The sequence below is a fragment of the Ascaphus truei genome, chromosome 20 (genome assembly GCF_040206685.1).
Source record: "Ascaphus truei isolate aAscTru1 chromosome 20, aAscTru1.hap1, whole genome shotgun sequence".
Taxonomy (NCBI): Eukaryota; Metazoa; Chordata; class Amphibia; order Anura; family Ascaphidae; genus Ascaphus; species Ascaphus truei.
In genome coordinates this window covers 5,450,996-5,475,265 of record NC_134502.1, presented here as the reverse complement: position 1 = coordinate 5,475,265, position 24,270 = coordinate 5,450,996, and the positions used below count along the sequence as shown (strand labels likewise).

At 44.0% G+C, this 24,270-nt stretch overlaps 1 protein-coding gene across 1 annotated transcript in view; it reads left to right on the top strand.

The window, feature by feature from the left end:
* Positions 1–24,037, top strand: part of LOC142471206 (uncharacterized) — a 114,812-nt gene extending 90,775 nt beyond the window's left edge. Inside the window, 7 exon segments of the mRNA XM_075578003.1 lie at positions 2,503–2,562; positions 3,082–3,229; positions 4,662–4,769; positions 20,119–20,226; positions 20,872–21,769; positions 21,771–22,193; positions 22,195–24,037. Coding sequence (XP_075434118.1) covers positions 2,503–2,562; positions 3,082–3,229; positions 4,662–4,769; positions 20,119–20,226; positions 20,872–21,769; positions 21,771–22,193; positions 22,195–22,360 — 1,911 coding nt within the window. The 3' untranslated portion in view covers positions 22,361–24,037.
* The last annotated feature ends 233 nt before the right edge of the window (positions 24,038–24,270 follow it).

Genomic DNA, 24,270 nt, shown 5'->3' with positions numbered 1-24,270 from the left:
ATATATATACTGTGCAGTATTGCAGCCAGCGGGAATAAAATGCTTCAATCCCTGCCTGAAAAATACCTCAATGCACTCGGGCAGAAAACAGTCACAAACCTCAATACACCCGGGTATACCCGAATTCGTGGGACTAGCCGAGCTCGAATAAAGTGTGTCGCCAGTGTAACAGTAATTTTTCCTCCATACTGAGGTTGTGTGTTTTAACTTTATAATCTCGACTCTGCCTCTCCAGGTCGTCAGTGACCATCTGTGCAAAAGTTTTGACAAACGGTCCACCCGCAAACCTGGGAAAGAAGGTGGAGGGTTTTTTGAAAACAGATTGAATAGTAGGTGTAGGGTTAATAGGGAGGTTAAGATTGCTGTCCTGGCGTGATACTGCATCTTGGACAAAGTATTTTTTTAGGCATAGCTTTCTAACATATTTCTGTACGTCCACGTACAGTTGAAAGCTGTTTGGGCCTATAACAGGGGCAAAGGATAATCCTTTAGAAAGAACCTCTTTCTCTTTATTGGATATTGGTTGTTGACTGATATTAAATATATTGGTGTAGGTGGAGGTTACCGTCTGAGTTGTTTGCCTAGTCTTTCTGCCTCCTCTCTTTCCTCTATAGTGTTTTTCATTTTTCTGTCTCTTGATGTCCCTTCTTTCCCTAGCAGATCTTTTATAGCTTCTCTGGCATTCTGCTGCTCTCGTGTCCTTCTCCAATCTAAAAAAGAAAAGGTGGGTTTATCCTCTTTGGTTTTATTGGAGCTATTGATTTCTTGTTCGAAATCTACCAGTGGTTGGTATTTGTTACTATGCTGGTACTGCTCAAAGATGCTGTCCATTTCCCTTTCTAGATGTACAATTGGTGTTTCAGGGTTATTTGTCTGATTGGGTTTAGCACGTCTATCGCCTCTCTTAGGTTTGGGGGACAGAAATTGTACAGGTTTAGGTGTAATCTCCTTGCTGCTGATAATCACTTTTTTGTAATTGTTTGGTATCTTATGGGAATAATCCTTAGGAGTATTAGCTTTAGGGTGTCTATATTTAACATTTTCTTTTGCTGTTTTCCTCCAACTTCTATAACACCCCGTCTTATAGTCTATTCTGTCCCTTTGAAATTTGGACGGTTTACGACCTATAATTTCCTTCTGGAAAGTTTCCATCTTTAATTTAATTTTATTTTCCAGAGCTGGCAATTCACTATGATCTTTAAAAACCTCGAACTGCTCCTTTAAATGATTGATCTCACTATCCAACGTCTGTAACAGATTTTTACGTTTGGATATGAGTAATCGGATAAGTTCAAAGGAACAGTTATCGAGGATTCTATTCCACTCTAGGAGGAATTCCTCACTTTGAAAATCTGTAGTGGATGGTTTAAATATTCTTAATCCACGTGGTATTCTTTTTTGCTCAACATACTTCTCAAGAGTGATTACATCCCACATTTGCTTGATTTCACTCATGAGTGATTTTTCAAGTTTTTCAACAAGATCATACATGTTGTCTGGGACTTCCTCCATAGTAACTGGGGGGTCATCATCTGAGAAAATTTTATCTATATCAATATGACGATTGGCTCGTAGAGCAAATAACTGAGACATGTGGATATATAAGGATTAAGCTGCTGACCTAGGGGAGAAATACAGTATGGAAAAACGAATGGGTAGCGCTATATCCTAATAAGCAGGCAGCCTGTGATATAACCCTGAATCCCAATCAGGTGATGAACAGATCAAAAAATATATCAATGGCGCTCTGCTTAGTGTGTGTGGTGTATATAAAATGACAAATAAATAATAATACAACCAGTTGCGTAGATAGTCTCCTTGGGGTAGGTGCTCCACATGTGATAGGTGACCATGTAAGGAAAAAAATCAAAACATAGTGTAATACTGTTAAACATACATACAGACATATAACATGAGACGGACGCTGAGAACAACAGGTGACCAATTACAAACACATTTAATAAAATATATCATTAAAAATACATGAATACATATAAAAACAAGAAATAGAATCTGGTAGGACACTCCAACTCAAGTGGGGGTACCTGCTTACCAAATGCAAGAAGGTATCAAGCGGTGGATATTGTAAGAGTATCCCCTCTATGGATGGCTGCTGCTGCAATGATGTCCTGGGCTCACACGTGTGGCTTCCTACGTGGCTGGTAATCACTCACTCTGCTCGTGGAATCTGCCTCCGTTCGCCGTAGACACGCGGCAAGCGTGTGTGCAGATGGCTGCAGTCCCTTCCTGCACGACCGCTCACAGCGCGCCAAACCAATTGTGTTACATTTTGTGTATGTCTTTGTTTTTGTTTTTTAGTTAGCAATATTCTTGTCTTCTTTTTTTTTTCAACTTGTATTTTTTTTTTTCAAAACATAGGAGAGGGGGAGAAGGGGAGTACAGAAAATAAAAAGGGTGGGTGGGGTAGGGTAGGGGAATACATCCGCAATGGTCTCATATCCCCTCACCTCTCATCTCATACATAACTCTCTCATTCTGTAGGAATACATAATTGTGAGGAAGAATTCCCCCCACAGCAGCGTCCACTTGCTAACTGGAGAGGTGAGCACTGCTGGTGAATGTTACATTATACCAGATTCATGACTGTTCTGTCCCAAGCTCACTGTGGCAAGTGAGTAGAGGCAGGCAGCTTAACTCACTCCCTTTTGATGTACACAGTGTCCTTATTTTCGTCTGTAATCTCTATTGTAGAACAACAGTAAGAAAAAGGGGTGGAGACTGGGCAGGTAACAAATATAAGGGAGAGGTCTATTATATTAACTTTACCAGAGGAGATAGGTGAGGTGACTTCTCAAGATGGCTGCTGGCTGAAAGAGACAGTATGCTTGCCTGTTCACGAAGGAAATATATCAAGGAGAAACCAACAGCCAGGGGTCTTGGAACATACCAAATTAGAGCCAGTACAGTAGTTACCCTTTATTGACCACGCTCTGTCTGGACCTGTGTGTATTATTCTATATTCTCTCTGATTCTCTGCATGTTCTTGTTTTACTGTCTCTTTATAAGTAATTACAGAATAAATTGCTCTATGTGAACGCTGAATGGGATTCTCTCTCTCAGGTACCTATAAGGTGTGAGGATGTTGCAGTCTATTTCTCTATGGAGGAGTGGGACTATATAGAAGGACACAAGGGGCTTTACAAGGACGCAATGGTGGAGAATTACAAGTCCCTCAAATCTTTGGGAATCCCATTAAACAGGAGTTCAGGTAGAACTATGTTTTAAAAAAGTTCATTCTTCCTGCTAGATTCAATAGAAGTGACATACAGACAAACTCACGTGTAACAAAAATGGTAGAGATGAAAATTAAAAAGGGACGAGAACAAAAAAGAAACAATAGTGCTATTTGTTTCCAAAAGTTAATCAGTGTATTAACTAACATCCAATGGTTGCCCTCACATTTGGGATGTTCTTTTAAGCATTTAGCATTTGAGGAGTCTCTCCTTTAGCTCTCCCCTCGATCACTCTCCTGCACAAATCCTCTAGGGTCGCTCGGGCTGCACACACAGCTTCCCTATTGTGTAGTTTGGATTCCACCCTCAAACCTACCTGCCGAGATGCTCTGTCGGCGTGTGGTTGCACATGCGCACTCAGTCCTTCTCGTGCAGGACCGACAATGGGGGCTGGGTAATGTCGTCTGTTTACGCGGCTATCTCCAACCTACGCATTTCGCTGGGGTATTCGGCTTCATCAGGGAAGCCACAGGGTTGCACTACTACTACTAAATCTAACTGGAAGCTATGAGCTCTTATGAACTTTTTTGGACTTATTTGCTTACCCTCCAGTTGAGGATGGATTATTAGTTGCTACACCAGCTGATTTATTCCTTTAAAGCTTTCAATTGTTGTTTTATTTAGCTGTGTTGTCTTAAAGTTTTTATAGATGTTTTACATACATTCACCAGCATAATATATTTATATCATATTACTTTTTTTCAATAATAATGCAGGTGCAGTCACGAGTATTAGAACACTTGTATCTGGGAGATTCTGAGGCAATCTCATAGTAAATTCTTCAACATTGCCTCAACATTTCTGTGAGATTCTTAATGGCCCATATGATTAGCACAGCGGGGGGTCCCTGCAGTTCCATTCAAACTGAATGGAACTGCAGGGATCCCTGCTGTGTTAATCCGATGGGCCATTAAGAATCTCACAGAAATGTTGAGGCATTTACTGTGTGACTGCCCCAGAATTTCCAAGGCAAGAGTTCTAATGCTTGTGGCTGCATCTGTAATTTAATATTTAGTTGAATAGTTATATACTTGTATAGAATTATGTTTTGTTTGTTATGGACTTGAACCAAAATATCCCACTCGGGGTTGATGCCAATTATGTAAAAGATATTATCAGCAGAGACACAAGTTTGCAGTCTCTCTCTCTGCTGTGTTAGCAGAACACCGTCCCAAGTGTATTAAAATGGCGACGTAACCCTTGTGGGTTAAAAACTCTTAATTAAAATGTTTTTCTATCTTAATTTATATGTGAATACTATGAAGATAGGGTCAATTAATTTTGAAATGGGACAAATCCATAAAAGATTCTTAAGAATGAATATACATTTTTACAATATCTTTAAACTGCTATAATGTATGGTGTAAATGTATACACATCTGTTTAATCCTCTATTGGAACTAACAGGCCTCCACTATGAACATCTAGATATTGTATCAATTAAAGAACAGAGAGAGGATGAGAGAGAGGAACAGGACATTCAACAGGGGAAAGTTCACCCAGACACCAGTGCAGGTGAGTAATATACAGGATAATAATCTCCATGGAACATGGGTCAGAATTAATAAATAGTCTCCCCGAGTTCTTAAATGTTAAGTTAATGTGAATATTTTTGACTGTTTAAAACCCTTTTAAATAGTTGGTAGGTGTATTTATATTCCAATGTTAATTTCTAGCAAGTTCATTTGCTAAAAAAATGTTTTAGGGAAAAAAAGAGTAAATGTGTGTGTGTATGTATATATGTATATATATATATATATATATATATATATATATATATATATATATATATATATTTGTAGTTTTTATATATATATATATATATATATATATATATATATATTTATAAAATAACGGTAAACTATACATACATATATACATATATATACATATATATATATATATATATATATATATATATATATATATATATATATATATATATATGTATGTATAGTTTACCGTTATTTTCTTTTCTGGGTCTCCAATCACTGCACTGGGTACTAAATTTGCTAGTTCCTCCCCTTCAGATTGTAGGGGAGACAGGTGAGAGCCGGGAAGGCTGGACAGTAGAAGGTTACAATAAACGGGATGGGAGAGGATAAGGGCCTGCATTAGAGTTTTAGCAGTAGAGCAACAGAGGAAAGGGTGTATCTTGGAAAATGGAGGAAAAAAGCAAGTTGGGAAGGTGTCTGATGCTAAATTCCTCTCTAGTAGTGCAGATAATGCTGAAACCTGTCCTTTTAAGTAACTCAGACTGAAACCCTTGTCAAAACCATCTTGCAAAAATTCTATCAATGACTAAAAAGAGAGAACAGAAAAATCTGAATTTTTCTTCTGACACCAGTCTTGAAGTCAACGGTATATTAATGAAATTGAGGTGTTCCTGGCTAGCATTAGAGATGCAATTGCCTTATCTGAACAGCCCTTCTTTTTCAGTATGTGCCACCTAATCTCCATGTCCCCTGAAAGACTGGGAGATGCCATGTGGTATCTTTTGCCATATTCACCAGATGGGCAAACCATGTTCTTCTTGTCTTATTTGAGTGATCATATGAAAACCTTGAGCAGAAGCAGTCAACTTTTTTGTTTTTGAGATAGACCTCATGCAGCCCTCTCTGGGGCTGACCCTGGGGATACATCAGCTGGTAAAATATCCCAACATCTAATTCCCATTCATCTGGACGTATTCTTGTTCGGCTCAAAAAGTCAGCTGCAGCATTTTCTTTTGCATCTGGGAATATGAACCGCTGTGATGTTGTTCGTGTGGTCATCCTAAGACATGATGTGAGTCTCCCGCTTCTGATTCCTTCTTCTTTTGCAATGTATATTACCATGGCAATATTGTCAGATTCTACTCTTATATTATTGTCTTGAATACAAGCGTGACATTTTTTGATCACGTTCTTCACTGCGCGCATTTTTAGCATGTTTGCTGGAAGCTCTTTGTTGGACCTTGGCCAACTTCCTTGTGCCAACCGTCTTCCCATCTGCACTCCCCATCCAGAACTGATTGTTGGTTATTGTTATTCAATCACCTTCCTGGAGGGATCGTTTATTATGTAGATTTTGTGGGATTTCCCACCATCTTAGATCCAGTCCTGTTCTGGGATATATGTAAATATTTTGCTTTAGATATTTTGGAGCTGTGTTACATTGATCTAAGAATGTTTTCTGCAGTGGTTTCATATGAAATCTTGCCCATAACCCATGATATTCCAGGATTGTGATTACTGTGTGTGTGTTTGATAGTAACACTTTGTCATGAGATGTTAACAATAATTCTTCCTGTTCATCCAGTCATTGATTTATCTGGATAGCCCTCTTTCTCAACGCAACCACCAATGGAACTACTACCTTGGTAAAGGTGCTAATCCAAAAGGGATGGCAGTGTATATATAATGCTTCCCCCTTACTGGAATTATGAAGAATCTCTGATGGGTATGTGCAGATATGCATCCTTCAGGGCTATTGAAACCAGCCAGTTCTTTGGCTTGACTTCTTGAATAATTGTGTTTAATCATACTATCTTGAATTTTCTTAGTTGGAGGAAAGTATTGAACCTCCTGAGATCCAGTACTGCTCTGAATTCTCCATGTACTTTTCTGACCAGAAATATATATAAACATATTGGATCAAAATAAAAACTCCAACGCGTTTCATGACGCAAGGTCACTTCTTTAGGGATGCTGTGATTGGTTAGAGTTTGTGACACGGTACACGTCACTGTAATGCCTGTATGCCCGCAGACCAGGCCAGTCCCCAATACTGAGGTGGGTAAGGGTATAACACGCACCCACAGCAGTGTGGGTATGCCCGGAGTGTGGTAAGATGCGCTGCCGGGCCTGGTGAGAAAGGGTTAACGAGATACTTGCTGCATCCGGGGTGCCAGAAGTCCGAGGGTTAATGTCCAAGAGCCGTGGGTCAGGGGCAGGAGATAGCAGCGTTGTGAGGTACAAAGCCGAGTCCAGGGGTAACGAGGTACACGTAGTCAAACAAGAGCCGAGATCAAATCCAAAGGTATCCAACAGAGGCAGGGACAGGAACAAGAGCTGCAACACAGAATAGAATTTGGCATAGACAACTGTACAACAGGAGTCACAGAAGAACTATGCAGAGCGAGGAAGGAGAGGGCAGACTGGGGTTATAAATGCAGGAGGATCAATGGTAGCAAGGGGTGGAGCAGAGGCCTGTCTGAGCAAGCCCAGGGATAGGTGCAGGGTGGGAGTCAGGCAGTGAGTAGTGGAAATCGCCTGTAGCCGATGGGGGGCGGAGCCAGCGGCACGGGAGGGCAGCCTAGAGGATCGGGTGCGCACGCACTCTGTAAGATTGTCGTGCGCGCACCCCGGCCGCGTGCGGAAGGATGTGGCGTGCGGCGCAGAGGAGCAGCATGGCGCCCGAGCAGAAGAGGTAAGGAGCCGACAGGGAGGGGGACCGGAGCTAGCAGGCGCACTGGGAGCCGAGGTGACGGGGACCCGCTGAGAGGCGCGTGTCCCCGATCCCTTACATTACCCCCCCCCTTGAGGATCGGACTCCGGACGATCCTCCCAAGGTTTGTGAAGAAATTTCCGACTAAATTGTTTAAGAAGAGCTGGAGCATGAATATGATGACAAGGTACCCAGGAGTGTTCCTCCGGGCCATATCCCTTCCAATGAACGAGGAACTGAAGTCTGCTCCTGGAAAAACGTGAATCGAGAATGGACCTCAAATTCCTGTTGCCATTGTATTACGACGGGATTGGGTCTCTCTGCTGTGCTGATTGGAGGTTGAGACGCGCAGTACCCAAGAGCTGTAACTGCTGGAGAAAGTGGATCTCGATTTGATATTCTTCTACTCCCTCACCATCTCTGGCTATCCCGTTCCTTGGAGGAGCAGTGATGTGAGGGTGAACAACTTTGGCATCCGTGGCCATATCGTAGCCTGTGAAGGAAGACGTGGTGCCTTCTGTGGATCCTGTGCAGCAGTCGTGGGAGCGCCTTATCCATTACTGGTTTTTATACTGTGACAAAAGTACTCGTTTGCTATGTACCTTTCATCCAGGGATCACCACTTTCACCACTTCCAGGTAGCGGAGACAGTCTTCTGACACAGAGGTGAAAATAAAGCTTTGGCCTGTTTATTTTGCCATTAAGATGTTGCAGCAGATAACATAAATAAATCAAAACAAACAAAAGTCCTTGCTCCACTGAGCACAAAACACCGCTCTCTTAGTACAAGCTTCTCTGAAAACAAATTGGTCTGCTCACAGGCAGGCTTTAACAGGTGCTCCTCTTCATTAGCAGTTGCAGCTGTGTGAGACCAGGGAGAGCTAGAAGTCTCGGTCTGGATTCTACCTGGTAAATCTCCAAAACGTGGAGTGAAGCACTGGCCCACCCTACTCTCCAAGTGCTCCGCCCCAGGGACCCAATTGGAGTCGCAATAATCCAAAATTGCACACTGCATCTCCCTGGGGCTTAATTATGGCAGAAACCCTGCAATAATTGAGGGGCAACATATACACTTTCCACTACCATACCCTTATATCTCACAATACCTACATGCCTATATAGTATTTCTATTCTGTACGTGCATATTTTACCTTCCATATACAAATTCTATTTTTACATACTACACTATGAGGGTCTTGCGCTTTCTTCTTTTTCTCTTGATCTAGCTGGCATTATCTTGACCTCAGCCTTTCTAGTACAGCTACAGACACTCTACTTGTAAAGAGATGTTTATTATTATATATTTGCACTGTGGTATTATTTGTCACTGTCATGGGAGAGGGGGCTTGGCCCGGTATTAAAGGGGTTACACCCCATTTGGCCACCCCCTGCTCTCACTTGGGAAGCAAGGGGTTAACTGGACTGCGGTCCAGTAATGTGTTTTTACCCTGCTTCAGTACCCAAATGTGTATTCCCCTATAAATATGTATTGTTCCCATTCCAGTGTCTGCACCAACACATACACTGGGGGTGGATGCGGGAGGGAAGGGGTTAATAGTTAAGGAGTGCTTATAGCCTTTTGTTCCCTTTTCCCGCCTTTACAGGCTCCATTTTGCAGTTTCTCCATAGGTCGCCGTTGGGGCTCAATACAACCCTATGGAGATTCCGGCGATTTGGGCCAGTTTCCGTAGAAGACCTGCAGGTGGTGCCCAAAAGGAGGAGCGGCGGTTCCCCATTGTAAGTCAATGGAGCCATTCATTTCAATGGGGATTCCTTGACGCCGACCTCCAGGAACGGGTGGGCAGCGATCCAAACCGCAGACCGCAGAAGCGGATACAATATCTGAAAGAGAGCTTTGATCACACTGAGTTCAACTACAATTGGCGTGGGAAACTTAGGTCCTAGGGCACCCAGAAATAAAATTATTTTTGCCCCTAGACCCTAGGAACCCCCACACTCGCCCACCACCGGGTCTGGGAACGAGGGACCCCCGTAAAGGGTCGCGCTCGCCCCGAGGGTCGCACCATTGACTCTAATGGCGGAGGGAAGAGCCGCGCGTAAAAACGGCTAAGTCCGAAAGTGTAAAAAGGGTAAGCCCATATCTCCGGTTCTGTGCGTACCAGAGGGTTGGGATTTTGGTTGCATGTAGTCACTGTTCTGGCATGACCGCATGGCCATTTCCAGCCCTCTCCGATCAACCAGACGGAGTATGCGCAAATGTAAAAATTGTGGTTTTCCTATAGACTTCAATGATGGAGTTGCTCCATTGAAAGCCTCTGGCGGCGGGCCCCATTGACTTCAACGGCGGAGTTGCTCCATTGAAAGCCTATGGCGGCGGAGCCCATTGACTTCAATGGTGGAGTGACTCCATTGAAAGCCTATAACGGTGGAGCCCATTGACTTCAACGGCGGAGTTGCTCCATTGAAAGCCTATGGCGGCTGAGCCCATTGACTTCAATGGCGGAGTGGCTCCATTGAAAGCTTATAGCGGCGGAGCCCATTGACTTTAACGGCGGAGTTGCTCCATTGAAAGCCTATAGCGGCAGAGCCCGTTGATTTCAATGGGAGAGTGAAAATCAGAGATTTCTTTTAGCTTTAGCGGAGAATCCTGCATTAAAGTTAATAGGGGATTTTAACTTATTTTTTCTATCTCCGGTCCTGGGGGTCGTGGAAGGCTGAAACTTGGCCACTTTGGCATAGGTCCTCCGGCATGAGGACCTGGCAAATTTCAGCCTGCTCAGACCCACAGAATGGATTATTTTAATATGTGTATTAAAGAAATACTGTTTTGCAAAGCTGGTATAAAAGCCCGGGAAAAGTTACTGGCTCTGCTTTATGTTAATGTTCAGGGGGGAGACAAGTGGTCTACAATAAACCCTCTGATCAAAGGCTGACCACTCTGTGTACAATAGGGCGGGGGAATGCAGAGCCTGAGTGGTCTGTAAGTGTCATAATTCACACTTACAGACAGAAGGGTGGCCTGAGTTCAAAGGAGTCTGCTAGACATTCAGGCACCCCAAGGTTAAGGTATGAGGGCTGAAACTCCATATAAACGAGTGTAAGCCCTATACCCATTGTCTTCGTGTCTTTTTGTGATATCTTCATCTGAACCTGTATTGCTGAATGAAGTAGCAATCCTGTATCCTGATTGCTCATTGTCCAACCCTTAAGTAAGTGCTAATTCTTGTCTTTTATTTGTATATCTTGTGTGTTCACCTTCTTTAAGGAATAAACTATATTTATTATATCTAAGTCGTGTTCAATTCAATTCAACCCAGATATTTTGGTGTGTTTTATAAACCTATCACTAACTACCGTGACAGTCACACACGCAGTATGTTACTCACTAATATATGTTAAACTTCAGCTGCTTATCTGTGGTTTCATATACTTTTTTTTTTTTTCCAAATAGTTTTATTAGGCAGCAATACAAGACATGTTCATATACATATTTCACAGCCTAATACAGAACATTTTGCTTTTTGAGGGGAAAAGAAAGACAGCCTTAGCTGTCGTTGAAGGTAAGGTCCTCTAAGAGGGAGGACAGGGGGGGAAGAAGAGAGGGGGGGAAGAAGAGAGGGGGGGGAAGAGGGAGGGGGGTGTACCCACCCAGAGAGGCCGGTTCCCAGAACTGTCACTGTTTGAGTTTAAGCTCGGGAGTCCTGGGGGCTGTGCTCGCTCTCTGGATCAGTGTTTATGGGGGATCCTTCATCTCGTGAGGAGTATCCAAGGCTCCCATATCTTATAAAATGTGAAGAGTTTTTGTCTAAGCATAGCCGTCAATTTCTCCATGAGCATCACTTCACTGCTCCGCTTTTTTATAGACCTCTTGGAAGGGGTGGTTTGTTTCTTCCAGGAAGCCGTTATTTCACATCTAGCCGCAGTGAGAATAAAGGAGATTAATTTCCTAGTTTGACGGTCAATTCCCGGAATTGGACTTGCAAGCAGGAAGGTCAGTGGGTCTATAGGTAGCTCTAGGTCGGTGACCTCTTTTACCAGATTTTGGACCATAGCCCAATATCATTTCCGGACATGAGCACCAGATGTGGGCCATGTCCCCTCTATGACCACAGCCTCTCCAGCGTAGGCCCGACGCCAGGGGGTAAATTTGATTTAGTCTCACCGGAGTTAGGTACCAGTGATAGAGAATTTTATAGATGTTCTCCTTGGTTGTTGTGCATATGGATGTTCCAGAAGCTGCCGACCAGATTTCATCCCAAATCTCTCTCTCTATTGTGATATTCAAGGCTTCTGCCCACTTGAGCATATAGTCGTGGTTTTGGGGGGCCACTGAGTTTTCTAATTCAGCATATATTTCAGAAATTAGTCCCTTTTGGTAGGTGTTAGCTTTGCATAGCCTCTCGAATTTGGTGAGGGGGGAATTCTGGGGTTGGACATATTTTTTTGGATAAAGTGTCGGATTTGTAAGTATTTAAATGTGTCCAGTGCCCTAATTTTATATTTAGTGCGCAGTTCTTGGTAGCTTAGAAGCCTCCCAAGGCTTAGGAGATCAGCAATCGCCCCAATCCCTCCCATTCTTAGCTGTTCATAGAGCTTGGATTTACATCCCGGGGGGAATTTGGGGTTATTAGATATGGGCGTGAGCTGTGGATTGGGCGAGCAGAGCCCAAATCTAGTCTTGTATTTCGTCCAGACCTATCAAGTGAGTATTGACGCTTTTTATTTTAAGTTATGGACTTGTCTATCTCCTCTGTCTAAGCTCCAGAGGCAGGCCTGCAGAGAAGGCATTCTGGCATACTGAGTCTCTATTTCAATCCAGCAGCATTGGGCCGGGTCAGTATTCCACATAACTGCTTGTTTCAATTGCGCAGAATCTGGTACGTTTGCCGGATGGAGCAATTGACGAGTCTGGTCAATGACACCGGCACAAATTTCCTAAAAGTATGGGCCCCTTGGCTAGATCACTCAGACATCCCAGGGGTGAATGCCACCAATATTCTGCTGTGATAACAAGAAATGCGTTCTCCTTTGGGGAAGTGGCACGGACAGCGACAGACTAGAGCACTGGTAGGGCAGACGTAGGCGGACGGCGAGGGAGCAAGAGGAAGATCCCTCCAGAATAAGCACAACTCTGGCGGTCGCAGATCACAGGCAGGAGACACTCCTCGCGTGGCCTTCCCTGACCCCCCCCCCTCCTCCTCCCCTCCTCCTCCCCTGGGTTCGTCTTGTTTGTCTCGTATGTCCATTGTCCGTCTTTGTTCTCTCTTCTTTTTCCTTACTGTATGTCAATATTTGTCCCACATGGCAATGAAAAATAAAAATTTGGGCAGGGGATCACTCATACATGATAATGGGTTGTCAGATAATATGTGAACTGTTCCTTGTCCCAATAAAAACTTTTTTGTTGAAAAAAAAAAAGTCTAGGGAGTATATTCATCTTAATAGATGTCATTCTCCCAATCCATGAGACCCGGTAACCTTCCCACTGATCTAGGTGTTTTTTGATTGCTTCCCAGATGGCTGGGTAATTATCTTGATATAGAGTTCGATAGTGCCTTGATTTATTCACTTCCAAGTATTTAATATATGAAGAGCACCATCTGTAGCTAAAATTCAGTTTGAGAAGTTTCACTTCGAGCTCTGATAAGCTAAGGTTTAGGGCTTCAGATTTTTCGCTGTTTATTTTATATCCGGATACCTTGCCAAAGTCCGTCAGTTCCTTTTGAAGGTTCGGAAGGGAAGTTTTGGGGTTTGGACAAAGTTAGAATGGTATCATCAGCGAATAGAGATATTTTAGAATTTGTATCTCCTATTCCTATGCCCTGTATATTCACATTATTATGTATTTTGATCGCCAGTGGCTCAATCGTGAGAGCAAAGAGAAGAGGTGATAAGGAACATCCCTGTCTTGTTCCATTTCTAATATGGAATCTCTCGGATGTTCCGCCTGACTGCAGCGGACGGGTTCTGGTAAAGAGCCCTGACCCCTGCCAGGTAGGTATCTTTAAAGCCGAATTTTTTCAAGGTATTGTCCAGAAATAGCCAGTCAATTCTGTCGAATGCCTTCTCTGCATCTAGGCTCAGTAACATCGCTTTCGTGTTGGACATATGGACATGATCGATTAGATTTACTAATTTACATGTGTTGTCCGCCACCTGGCAACCAGAGACAAACCCAACTTGGTCCGGGTGAATTAGTCTGGGTAATATGGGGTTCAATCTGTTTGCAAGTATATCGCTGTACAATTTGAGGTCGTTGTTCAGCAACGATATAGGCCTATTACTTCCGCACTGTGTCGGGTCTTTCCCGTCTTTATGGATGATTGCCAAATTGTCTGCGGACATTGATGCTGGGATAGGATTCCCTTCCATGAAAGAATTGAAGATATCTAACAGGTGAGTTGATAGTATGGGTAGGAACTTTTTATAGTAGGTATTTGTGAAGCCGTCAGGGCCCGGCGCTTTGGATGTTTTTGAAGCCGTCACTGCCGCTGTCAATTCTTCTAGCGTAATTTTCCCGTTCAGGATGGCATTTTCCTCCTCTGTCAGAGAGGGTAAATCACAATCGTCTAGATAGTCTACGATTGCCGCCTGATCGGCAGAATGTGAGTTAGCAGAACGATTTCTTAGGTTATATAATTTAGTGTAGAATTTAGTGAATTCTTCTGCTATTTTTTTCTCATTGTATATTATCTCACCAGACCTATTTTTGATCGCTGTGATTTGCGATCTCTTTTGTATGCCTCTTAGCTTGCTAGCAAGAAATCTGTCGGCTTTATTCCCCTTATCATAATACCTCTGGCCTGTCCATTTGAGAGCTTTTTCTACATTTTCTAATTGAATATCCCTCAATTCGCTTCTAGCAGCTGACAGTAGTTTATAAATTTTCCTGGAGGGGTTTGATTTATGCTGCTGCTCGAGCTTTATAAATTTTATCTGTAAGCTCTTTAATTAGTTTTAATTTGACTTTCTTCCTGTGGGATGGTATTGAAATAAGGCTACCTCGAATTGTCGCCATATGGGCTTCTCACAGGATAGCTGGGGACTCGACCGTGTCAAGGTTCAGTCTAAAATAATCCTTGAGAGCTATTTTGATCTCTTTTTCTACTTCTTTATTGTTGAGTAGGGAGTCGTTTAATTTCCAGCTATAAGAAGTCATTTTTACAAATGGGGTTCTGCGAGGCCCCTTTAAGGGGTAGCCCCTTAGGGCTTGTAGCATGGTCCCATTCCGACCGGGGCCTTAGTTAGAGTCTGGGCGTAAGTATTCACTCAGGTTATATGCAGGGTTGGTTATTTTGCCTAGGGTTAGTTGTGCTTCCAGAGATGTAGTCTGTTTTTTTGGGGTGGTTGACGTGTGGGTATTTGAGAGGAAAGCATAGGGGGAGGGGGGAAGACGAGGGGGTGGGGAGAGTGAGGAGGGGGGAGGGAGGGGGGGCGGCATATGAAGCGACAGAGTCAGTGGGAGACAGCTTTGAATATACATTCACCATCAGTTTCAGCTTTCTTAGCAGTGTTAGTCTTAACCCGTATACCTTCGAGCTGGGGAGGGGAAGGTTCATTCAAGCAGCAACCAGTATTCAGTTTAGGGGGGGATTGTCCACCAACACAGTTTTCCCGCAGCAGTGGAGAACAGCTTTAAATATACATTCGCCAAAAATTTCAGCTTCCCAAACAGTATAAGTCTTAACCCTGTTAACAGCGGGGGGAGGAGGGGAGGGGAAGGGGGAGAGGGGAGAGTGGGGGGGGGTGGTTCGTTCAGGCCGCAGCCAGTGTTTAAGCTTAGGGGAGAGTTGTCCACCAACACAGTTTCCAGCAGCAATGGGAGACAGCTTTAAGTGTGCGTTCACCAGCAATTTCAGCTTCCCTAGCAGTATGAGTCCTAACCCTGTTAGCTTCGGGCTTGGAGGGAGGGGGAAAAGGGGTGGGGAGAGGGGGGAAAAGGGGTGGGGAGAGGGGGGAAAAGGGGTGGGGAGAGGGGGGAAAAGGGGTGGGGAGAGGGGGGAAAAGGGGTGGGGAGAGGGGGGAGAAGGGGAGGGGGAGAAGGGGAGTGGAGGGGGGGGAGAAGGGGAGTGGAGGGGGGGGAGAAGGGGAGGGGGGGGAGAAGGGGAGGTGAGGGGGGGGGCAGAAGGGAGGGGGAGGGAGGTAGCAGCGCGCAAGACAGAAATTTATTTAAGCATACACATTGGCAAGTATATATCACAGTAATAATGGTATTACATTGACAGTCATATTTCTTCAGCATTTGGCTCATAGCTCATTTGAAAGGGGAGGGGAATGGGGTAAGGGTGGGAGCATATTAAGAGCAGCATTTGTGTATTTTCCTAGACAGTTATTCATACTCATATGTCACGATCCCGTATGTAAGACAACCTTTGTGTTGGATGCCTGTTTTACAATGTTTCAGAGTGACTTTCAACTTTATGAGACTTGGGTAGGGGGGTGCGAGGAGGGGGAAGAGGGGAAAAGGCGGACAGGGTGGGGGGGAGGGGTGAGGCAGGATATAGGGGTGGTGGGTGGGTGGGGGTAGGAGGGAGGGTGGGGGGGGGAAGGGGTACAATTTGGGCCATCTGCATAGAGAGCAATCCCTTGAGATAATAATTTTTACTTATGGTATAAAGGGTAAACGAGGATTTAACTACTAGGGCTAAAGTGCCCAACTTACATCCCTTTTGAAACCAGGGAGCAACAAACTTATACTTGGTTAACTAGCGTGACTGGGGGGTATAGTCCGAGCAGCCGCTCTTGGACAAATGTCTTTGCGGGTTAGATCTCACCTCTGGGGTGGTTCTCCTGAGCGGGAGTCATTGTAATGGGCCCGTATGCTGATCTAGGACTGGGGCCACCCTCCCCATTCACCCAAAAGTCCCTATACAGACCACGAGGTGAGGCAGGGTTGCCTTCTCCATCCAAGCAGGAATCTCTTTATGTTGTCTGTGTCCGTGCGCGTTCCATGACCTCCAGTGGCAAAAAATGGAGGGGGGGGCGGTCTCCCCTCTCGGCGGCTGCTAGGGATCGGTGCACGAATAGTATGTAAACCTGTGTGTGGAGGGCAGTCTGTCCCGACGTCCAGGCGATGTGGTATGGACTGGGCCTGGTGATGTAGGGGTTCTCTCTGGGGCTCCTTCTCACGGCTCTCACGTGGGGGATTCTGCGCAGCATTGATGCTCAGGTATATGGCAATGGCCAACTAGGATTAACATCCACAGGTAAGCGGTGCTTGATTCGGAGGGATCACTTGCTCCTGCTTTGAGTCTGCGCCGCTATTCTCCGTGAGGAGCGGATTGATCTGTCCTCCTCTGTGTCTCTTGCGGGACGCTCGGCCTCTGACCACGAGGGCGGTGGGGAGAGGCCCAGTGCTCTAGCGAACGTAGACATTTCCTCCGGTCGTCTCAAGGCCAGGAACTTTCCGTTTTTGGAGGCAATGAGTTTGAACGGAAACCCCCAGCGGTATTTGATTCCGTTCTCTCGCAGGAACAAGGTGAGTGGTTTGATCTATTTTCTTTTGTTTACTGTGGTTTTCGATAGATCACTGAACACTTGTAGGACCCCATCTTGAAAAACCACAGAGTCCAGTGCCCGGCAGGCATTTAATACTTTTTCTTTAGTGGAGTAACTATGAAATCTGACGATAATGTTGCGTCGTCTGTTAGGGTCTGCTGACCTAAGCCCTATGTGCCCTGTCGATTTCCATGTTTCTCTGATCCGTTTCGCCGCAGACTGCGATGACTAATTTAGTCAGATAGGGTCGCAGGAGGTCTGGGAGAACCGTCTCCGGGACGTTCCGAATTCGGAGGTTCTGCCTCCTGTCCCGGTTCTCATGATCCTCCATCTCCTCCTTGAGACCCGCGACCTCTTCTCCCAGCCGGAAGATTTTGTCCTCTGCCTCCATCAGTCTTTGGCGATCCTCTCCTTGCCTGAGCTCGATCTCGGCCGTCCGGTCTGCTAGGCCTGAGATTTTGCGCTTCAGCTCTGAGACTACCGCCTTTAGGTCGTCTTGCAACGAAGTGTGTAGTTTATTGTGCATATTCGTCATTAGTTCCTCCATGTAGGAGCGTGAGATTGGGTCCTCTGGGTTTGGATCTCCCATTGGCTGCTGGGGCCTGTTCGACTCGGCGGGAGAGCCGTGTGCTCCAGCGCCATCTTGCATCTCTGCCCTTGCCTCGGGGCTCTTTTGTGAAGGGGGAAATATTTCGCTACTCCGTGAGTTGCAGTTTTTTTTACTCTCGCCTGCATTCTCCTTTTGCTCCTCCGTCTGTTGGTGGTTGGATAAGTCGGAAAAACGCAGGGTAAAGTGATCAATTATTGCTTTTGTTAAAGAGGGTCCTCAGAGCTCTCTCAGCAGTCAACCATGCCGGATGACGTCACCGGAAGTCCCCGGTTTCATATACTTTAACATTTTTGCAGTATAGGTTGTAAGGAATCCGCGCTTGGGTTTTGCTGAAACCTTGTCATTACAGAACCTTGTAGCTTCTAGGAAACTCCCCCTTGAACCTGCAATCAAGAATCACCTACTTTTGCAATTAGACTGCAGCCTGCTTCTTGCTGCCTCCTATGCAGCTCTCAGTCTCATTGGCTGTCTGTTCAATTTACTGTAACTCCTGCCCCGCCCACCAGGAAGTTGCTGAACATAGACTTTCTCTAGTAACTGTGTTTGCCACAGCATGTGTTTGGCCTGCCTGGCCTTCTTGTCATTGTTCTCAGTTACTGGCAGACTCCGCCACGCGGCCGCGGTTACACTGAAACCCCAGTGTTTCTTGTCCTGTCTGCAGTACCTGTTCCCTGCTTCCAGTCCTGCAGAGGCCTGCATCGTTGTTCCTGTTACCTGCTTCCAGTGGCTTCCATTACTCACAGCTGTACCCGGCTAGGGAGTGCTGTTTTGTGCTGAAGCACTGGATTCCCCGTTCCTGTTCCTTTCTACGTTGGAGCACCTTCGCTCAAGCGTCCTCTTGCCGAACCCCAGCATGGATCTCATTTACCCAGCCTTCTCCTATCCTGACCCCGGCTTGTCCACGGATTATCCTGCCTTTGACCATGGAATTCGCAACCCGGATCAGGCTTCGTGGTCTAAGGTTGGTGTATATCTATCCCCACCTCAGCCCCGCGGTCCGGTCCAGGTTTGCGGTGAGCACGTACGTTACATAGGTGTAGTATGACCATTTAATTATAATTCATTTTTACACATTTTTGATGTGCTTGGACATTTTCTATATACCCAATGTCTCAGCCACAATGGTGCCCTTCTCATTGCCATTGAAAGTGCCATGGGTCTTGCTGATCTGTTGTCAACTTAATTTCTGTGAGAGCACTCGGGATCAATCCTCTCATTGTATCCTTCTTGAGTGTTTCTTCCATGTAAGCTGCTCCGATGTGCATGGCTCTCGATTGGGATGTTATTGCTACTGTTGGTTTGCATACTGAAAAATACTTTCCTATAACACACTCTATTTTTCAGTCCATAGCGTCTTTGAAGGATACAGCTCCTCGACATGCAACTTCATTTTTCTAGCAATCCTTATGATTGCAGCGTAAACTTTAGGAGGGCTTCCCAAAAACCTGACCAATTTTTCTCAATAGAAATCATCCCAGCAAATCTTTTAAGAGCAAGCAATTTCTTGTCTGGCTGTGTCCACTCAGCCTCCATCACCCCCTTTATAACCTTGTGCAGGGGGAAATATCTAATCTTCCTTTGTGAGCCCATGAATAATTTCTTACTTCATGCGTTATTCTTCTGTGTCTTGTAACTCCAGTATTTACCTCATTGCCTTAATTAAGGGGTCTACAAGGTCTAAATTAAAATCCAAATCTTCATCTAACCCCACCTGTTTGGATGAATCCCAATATTCGCCCCCGAATGTTGCTGAAATACATCTGACCCCTCTGAAAAAGAGTCGTCTTGTCTAGACTTGTTTGTGATCGTGGCCTTTTGGGAGACTGCTTGCTTGCATGCTCAATCTGCAATATTTTCCTGACTTTCTAAGTGCCTCCTCATACCACAAGCATAATAAAGGAATTCCGTGACTGTCACGACTATGACGTCATCACACATGCCACTTATAGACATGGGGACCACTTCCGATCCTCAGCACTCACGTAGGATGCCATTACCAGCCCTTTAAGGCCTACCCTGGCCTTGTGTTTCACTGATTGTGTTCCAGAACACAGACACCGGCAGGTGCTTCAGGAGGGAGAGGCTGACGACTCCTGAATTGAACTGCACGGTGAGTCCTATTTCAAAATAACAAAACCTACTGCTACAATGTAGGACAGAAAAAATACTGTCCTGTGTATAAGACGAGGGCCTTATAAACAGTACTATACCTACAGAAGAGTTTTCTGTCCTACTGGAGCTGCAGGTGAGGAGCTATCCAATTTGGTACCCACTGCCATGTGTAAAACACATTAAGTAGAATAGGTATTAAATATGAGAAAGTCAGTGAAATAAGAACATGTAATTGGTATTGAATGATTTGAGCAGGTGAATTTAAAGATGAGATTGTACCACGGACTGAGCAAATAGAGGGGCTGAGTGTGAAGAGTCACCTGGAAGCCCAGGAGATGGAAAGCCTTGAAGGTACCAGCACAGGTGAGCAGAACAAGTGTGAAGAAAGCAGCTCAGGGTCCATATTTCCCCTATGTGCAGAGAAAAATGATTACAATTCAAATTTATGTGTAGGTATGTTCTCAAGGAAATTAGAAAAATTCCTTAGCATTCCTTATTTTAACCTTCAGATTACTCTAATAATGTACCTGCTATGGCCCAGGGCATGCCATACTGTAGGTCCTTGTGTCATTCCAGGTAAATCATCATTATAATGCTAGTTTTCTATGGCTTGATCAGAATCCCAAGATCAGAATTCTGTTTGTCACCATGGGGGAGATCCCCGAACATGTGATTGCTACCAACGGGGATCGCGACCCTGTGAAATCCCGTGGCCCATCTTTAGGAGCATCCCCTTTGCCTTACAGGGTGGTGATATTATATGTCAGCATGGAGATGCGCCTTGTTTTTCTATTTGTTTTGTTTTCATATTCAAGTTCTGAATTGTCTTTGTAATGATTACATATAGAGAGATGGCAGGCAACACATAATGTGGCATGGAACATATAACCAAACTCGAAAGTGCTACCACCAAAAACCAATACCCCTCATTGTCAAATGATGCTCATAGTGAATGAAATGTTAGATTATACTGTTATGATACACTCACTGTGAATTTCCTTCCAATAGATGGATCCATGAGCTGGATCCACACTGCAGCCTGTTCAACAGATAGGACAATGAAAAATATAAATTTCCCCTCAGAGGGGAAGTGTCATAAATGCAATGAATGTGGGAAACTGTTTGCTTACAAATCTAATCTTCTTGAACATCAGAGTTTGCACACAGGAAAGAAGCTTCATAAATGCAAGGAATGTGGAAAACACTTCAATCGCAAATCTAAACTTGTTGAACATCAGAGAAAGCACACAGGAGAGAGGCTTCATAAATGTAATGAATGTGGGAAACCGTTTTCTTCCAAATATATTCTTGTTGCGCATCAGAAAACACACACAGGAGAGAAGCCTCATAAATGCAATGAATGTGGGAAACAGTTTGCTTCCAAATATACTCTTGTTGCGCATCAGAAAACACACACGGGAGAGAAGCCTCATAAATGCAATGAATGTGGGAAATACTTCGCTCTCAAATCTTATCTTATTGTACATCAGAAAATGCACACAGGAGAGAAACCACATAAATGCAATGAATGTGGGAAACAGTTTACTTTCAAATCTTATCTTGTTCATCATCAGAAAATGCACACAGGAGAGAAGCCTCATAAATGCAATGAATGTGAGAAACAGTTTACTTACAAATCTAATCTTATTGTTCATCAGATAACACACACAGGAGAGAAGCCACATAAATGCAATGAATGTGGGAAACACTTCAACCGCAAATCTAATCTTGTTGAACATCAGAAAACCCACACAGGAGAGAAGCCTCATAAATGCAAGGAATGTGGGAAACAGTTTACTTCCAAATCAAGTCTTGTTGTACATCAGAGAAAGCACACAGGAGAGATGCTTCATAAATGTAATGAATGTGGGAAACCGTTTTCTTACAAATATACTCTTGTTGCGCATCAGAAAACACACAGGGGAGAAGCCTCATAAATGCAGTGAATGTGGGAAACAGTTTGCTTCCAAATATACTCTTGTTGCGCATCAGAGAACACACACAGGGGAGAAGCCTCACAAATGCAATGAATGTGGGAAACAGTTTGCTTCCAAATATATTCTTGTTGCGCATCAGAAAACACACACAGGAGAGAAGCCTCATAAATGCAATGAATGTGGGAAACACTTCAACCGCAAATCTAATCTTGTTGAACATCAGAGAACACACACAGGAGAGAAGCCTCATAAATGCAAAGAATGTAGGAAACAGTTTACTATGAAATCTAGTCTTACTGTACATCAGAAAACACACACAGGAGAGAATGTTCACAAAGGCAAAGATTGTGGGAAACACTTCACCCGCAAATCTAATCTTGCTGTACATCTCAGAGCACACAGGAGAGAAGCCTTATAAATGCAATGAATGTGGGAAAGACTTAGTTTTCAAATGTAGTCTTATTGTGTATCAGAAAACACACACTGGAGGGAAGACACATAAGGCTAAGGCTCCGCTCCCTCAGTCAGCGCTCCCGCACTGCAGACAGGCGGTGCGCTGACAGGCAATTGACCGCGATATGCGTTCTGTAGGGAGCCGGGAGCGGGAGAGGGGGCGTGGTAAAACTTGAATAAATATGCAAATCAATATATGATCCAGACTGCATGAGTCTTGAATTATAACTACAGTATATGGATTTCTTCTGTCCTGAAGTGTTCCCACTAGCTGTCACGTGAAGGATATCGTGTGGAAAAACAAACAGGAAAAAAAAACCACCACCCCACACACACAACACATACATACATATACACACACACACACACACTTTCCCCCGCAGCCCCTTCCCTGCTCCTCTCACAAGCCGCCTCCCATCCGTATCTCCTCCCCTCCTTCCTTTATTGGCTGACTGCCGCATCACGTGACGCGTCAGAGCTGCAAATCACTAGGAGCTTGCAGCATCGGCCGGCTGACGCGTCACAGCACACAGTCAGCCAAGTCAGAAGGAGCCAGCGAGGACCTCCACACTGGAGGAAAGGGGCTGGTGGTCTGCGGCCGCGCACGCCGCCGGACGCAGCGGGACCAAAGACTAAGTGTAATGACTGTGGGAAATGGTTTACTCACAAATATAGTCATATTATACATCAGAGATTACACACAGGAGAGAAGAAGCCCTAATTAATGAAGTGAATGTGGAAAACATTTTGCTACCAAATCTTGTTATACATCAAAGAAACCACACAGGGTAGAAACGTCATACGTTCAATGACTGTGGGAAACACTTCTAGTAAGCCCGCTCTTAATCGACATCAGATAATTCATACAAGAGAAAAGCCTTATGCTTGAACTTAGTGTGGGAATTGCTTTACTCACAGGTCAAATCTTCTTCAACACCAGACAACTCGTACAGAACAGAAATAATGTGTGCCATAAATGTGGGAAATACTTTGCTTCCAAATCTAATTTTACAGTATGTCAGAGAATACACTAAGGAGAGAGACTTACATTCAATATTTTTAGGAAAGCCGCTTTTTATTGCATCAAAATTCACAATGTATTTTTTGCCTAAATGTGGGAAATGCTTTTCTGAAAACTCAAGTCTTACACACCAGACAAACTCATACAAGAGAGTATTGGAACTTCCCATGGCATATTATTTTTTCTCTCACCTTGAAAGTCTTGTCACACACCAACGAACACATGGAGTAGAATCTGTGTGATTGTTCCACGTGGGAAAAACTTTATTGATAAAATATTTCTATGTATCAAAAAAGCCACATAAAATGAAAGACTTGCTAGTAAACCCACACATGGATCACAGAAAACCTGTTCATGATAGGAAACCCTGTATTTAGGTGTTTTTTTTCTAGAATGTTCAATTTGCACGTATTTTCTGCAAAAATGTCCTGATTAACAATAAATAAAGAAAATGTTTGGGAATTGTTCCATTTTGTTTTGATCTCTAAGTTGTAGATGCTGGGTTAGTCCTAGAGAAATGTAGATATTAGATTGTGAAAGCAATGTAAACTAAAATGTTATAATCTATGTAGAACTGTCATTATAGTTAATGATCATTCATTTACTTTTTTTACACAGTAACATTTAGGGACACTTCTACTCTGATAACAAAAAAAGTGTTACCCTATCAGTAATTTGTTTCAAGTCCCAGAGATTTTCCTTCTTCAGGAAATGTTTGGGAAGTTATTGTAGTGATCAAACAAGAAAAATGTTGTGTTCCATGTTTTGCTTTCAATCTATAATAAACATTTGTTTTCCTTATGCTTTTGTTTTCGGAACTTTTTTTCCTCTATGGAAATGGGATAGGTTTTCTTTACAACAGGATAGTGTATGTGAATCAATCTTTTCCTCCTTTAGCCCTTGGAAATGTAACCGACACTCACCAATAGGGTACCCTACTTCAGCACAGCCCGGGAAGGAAAGTGAGTGTCATGGTAGACCAAGTCTAGTGAACCA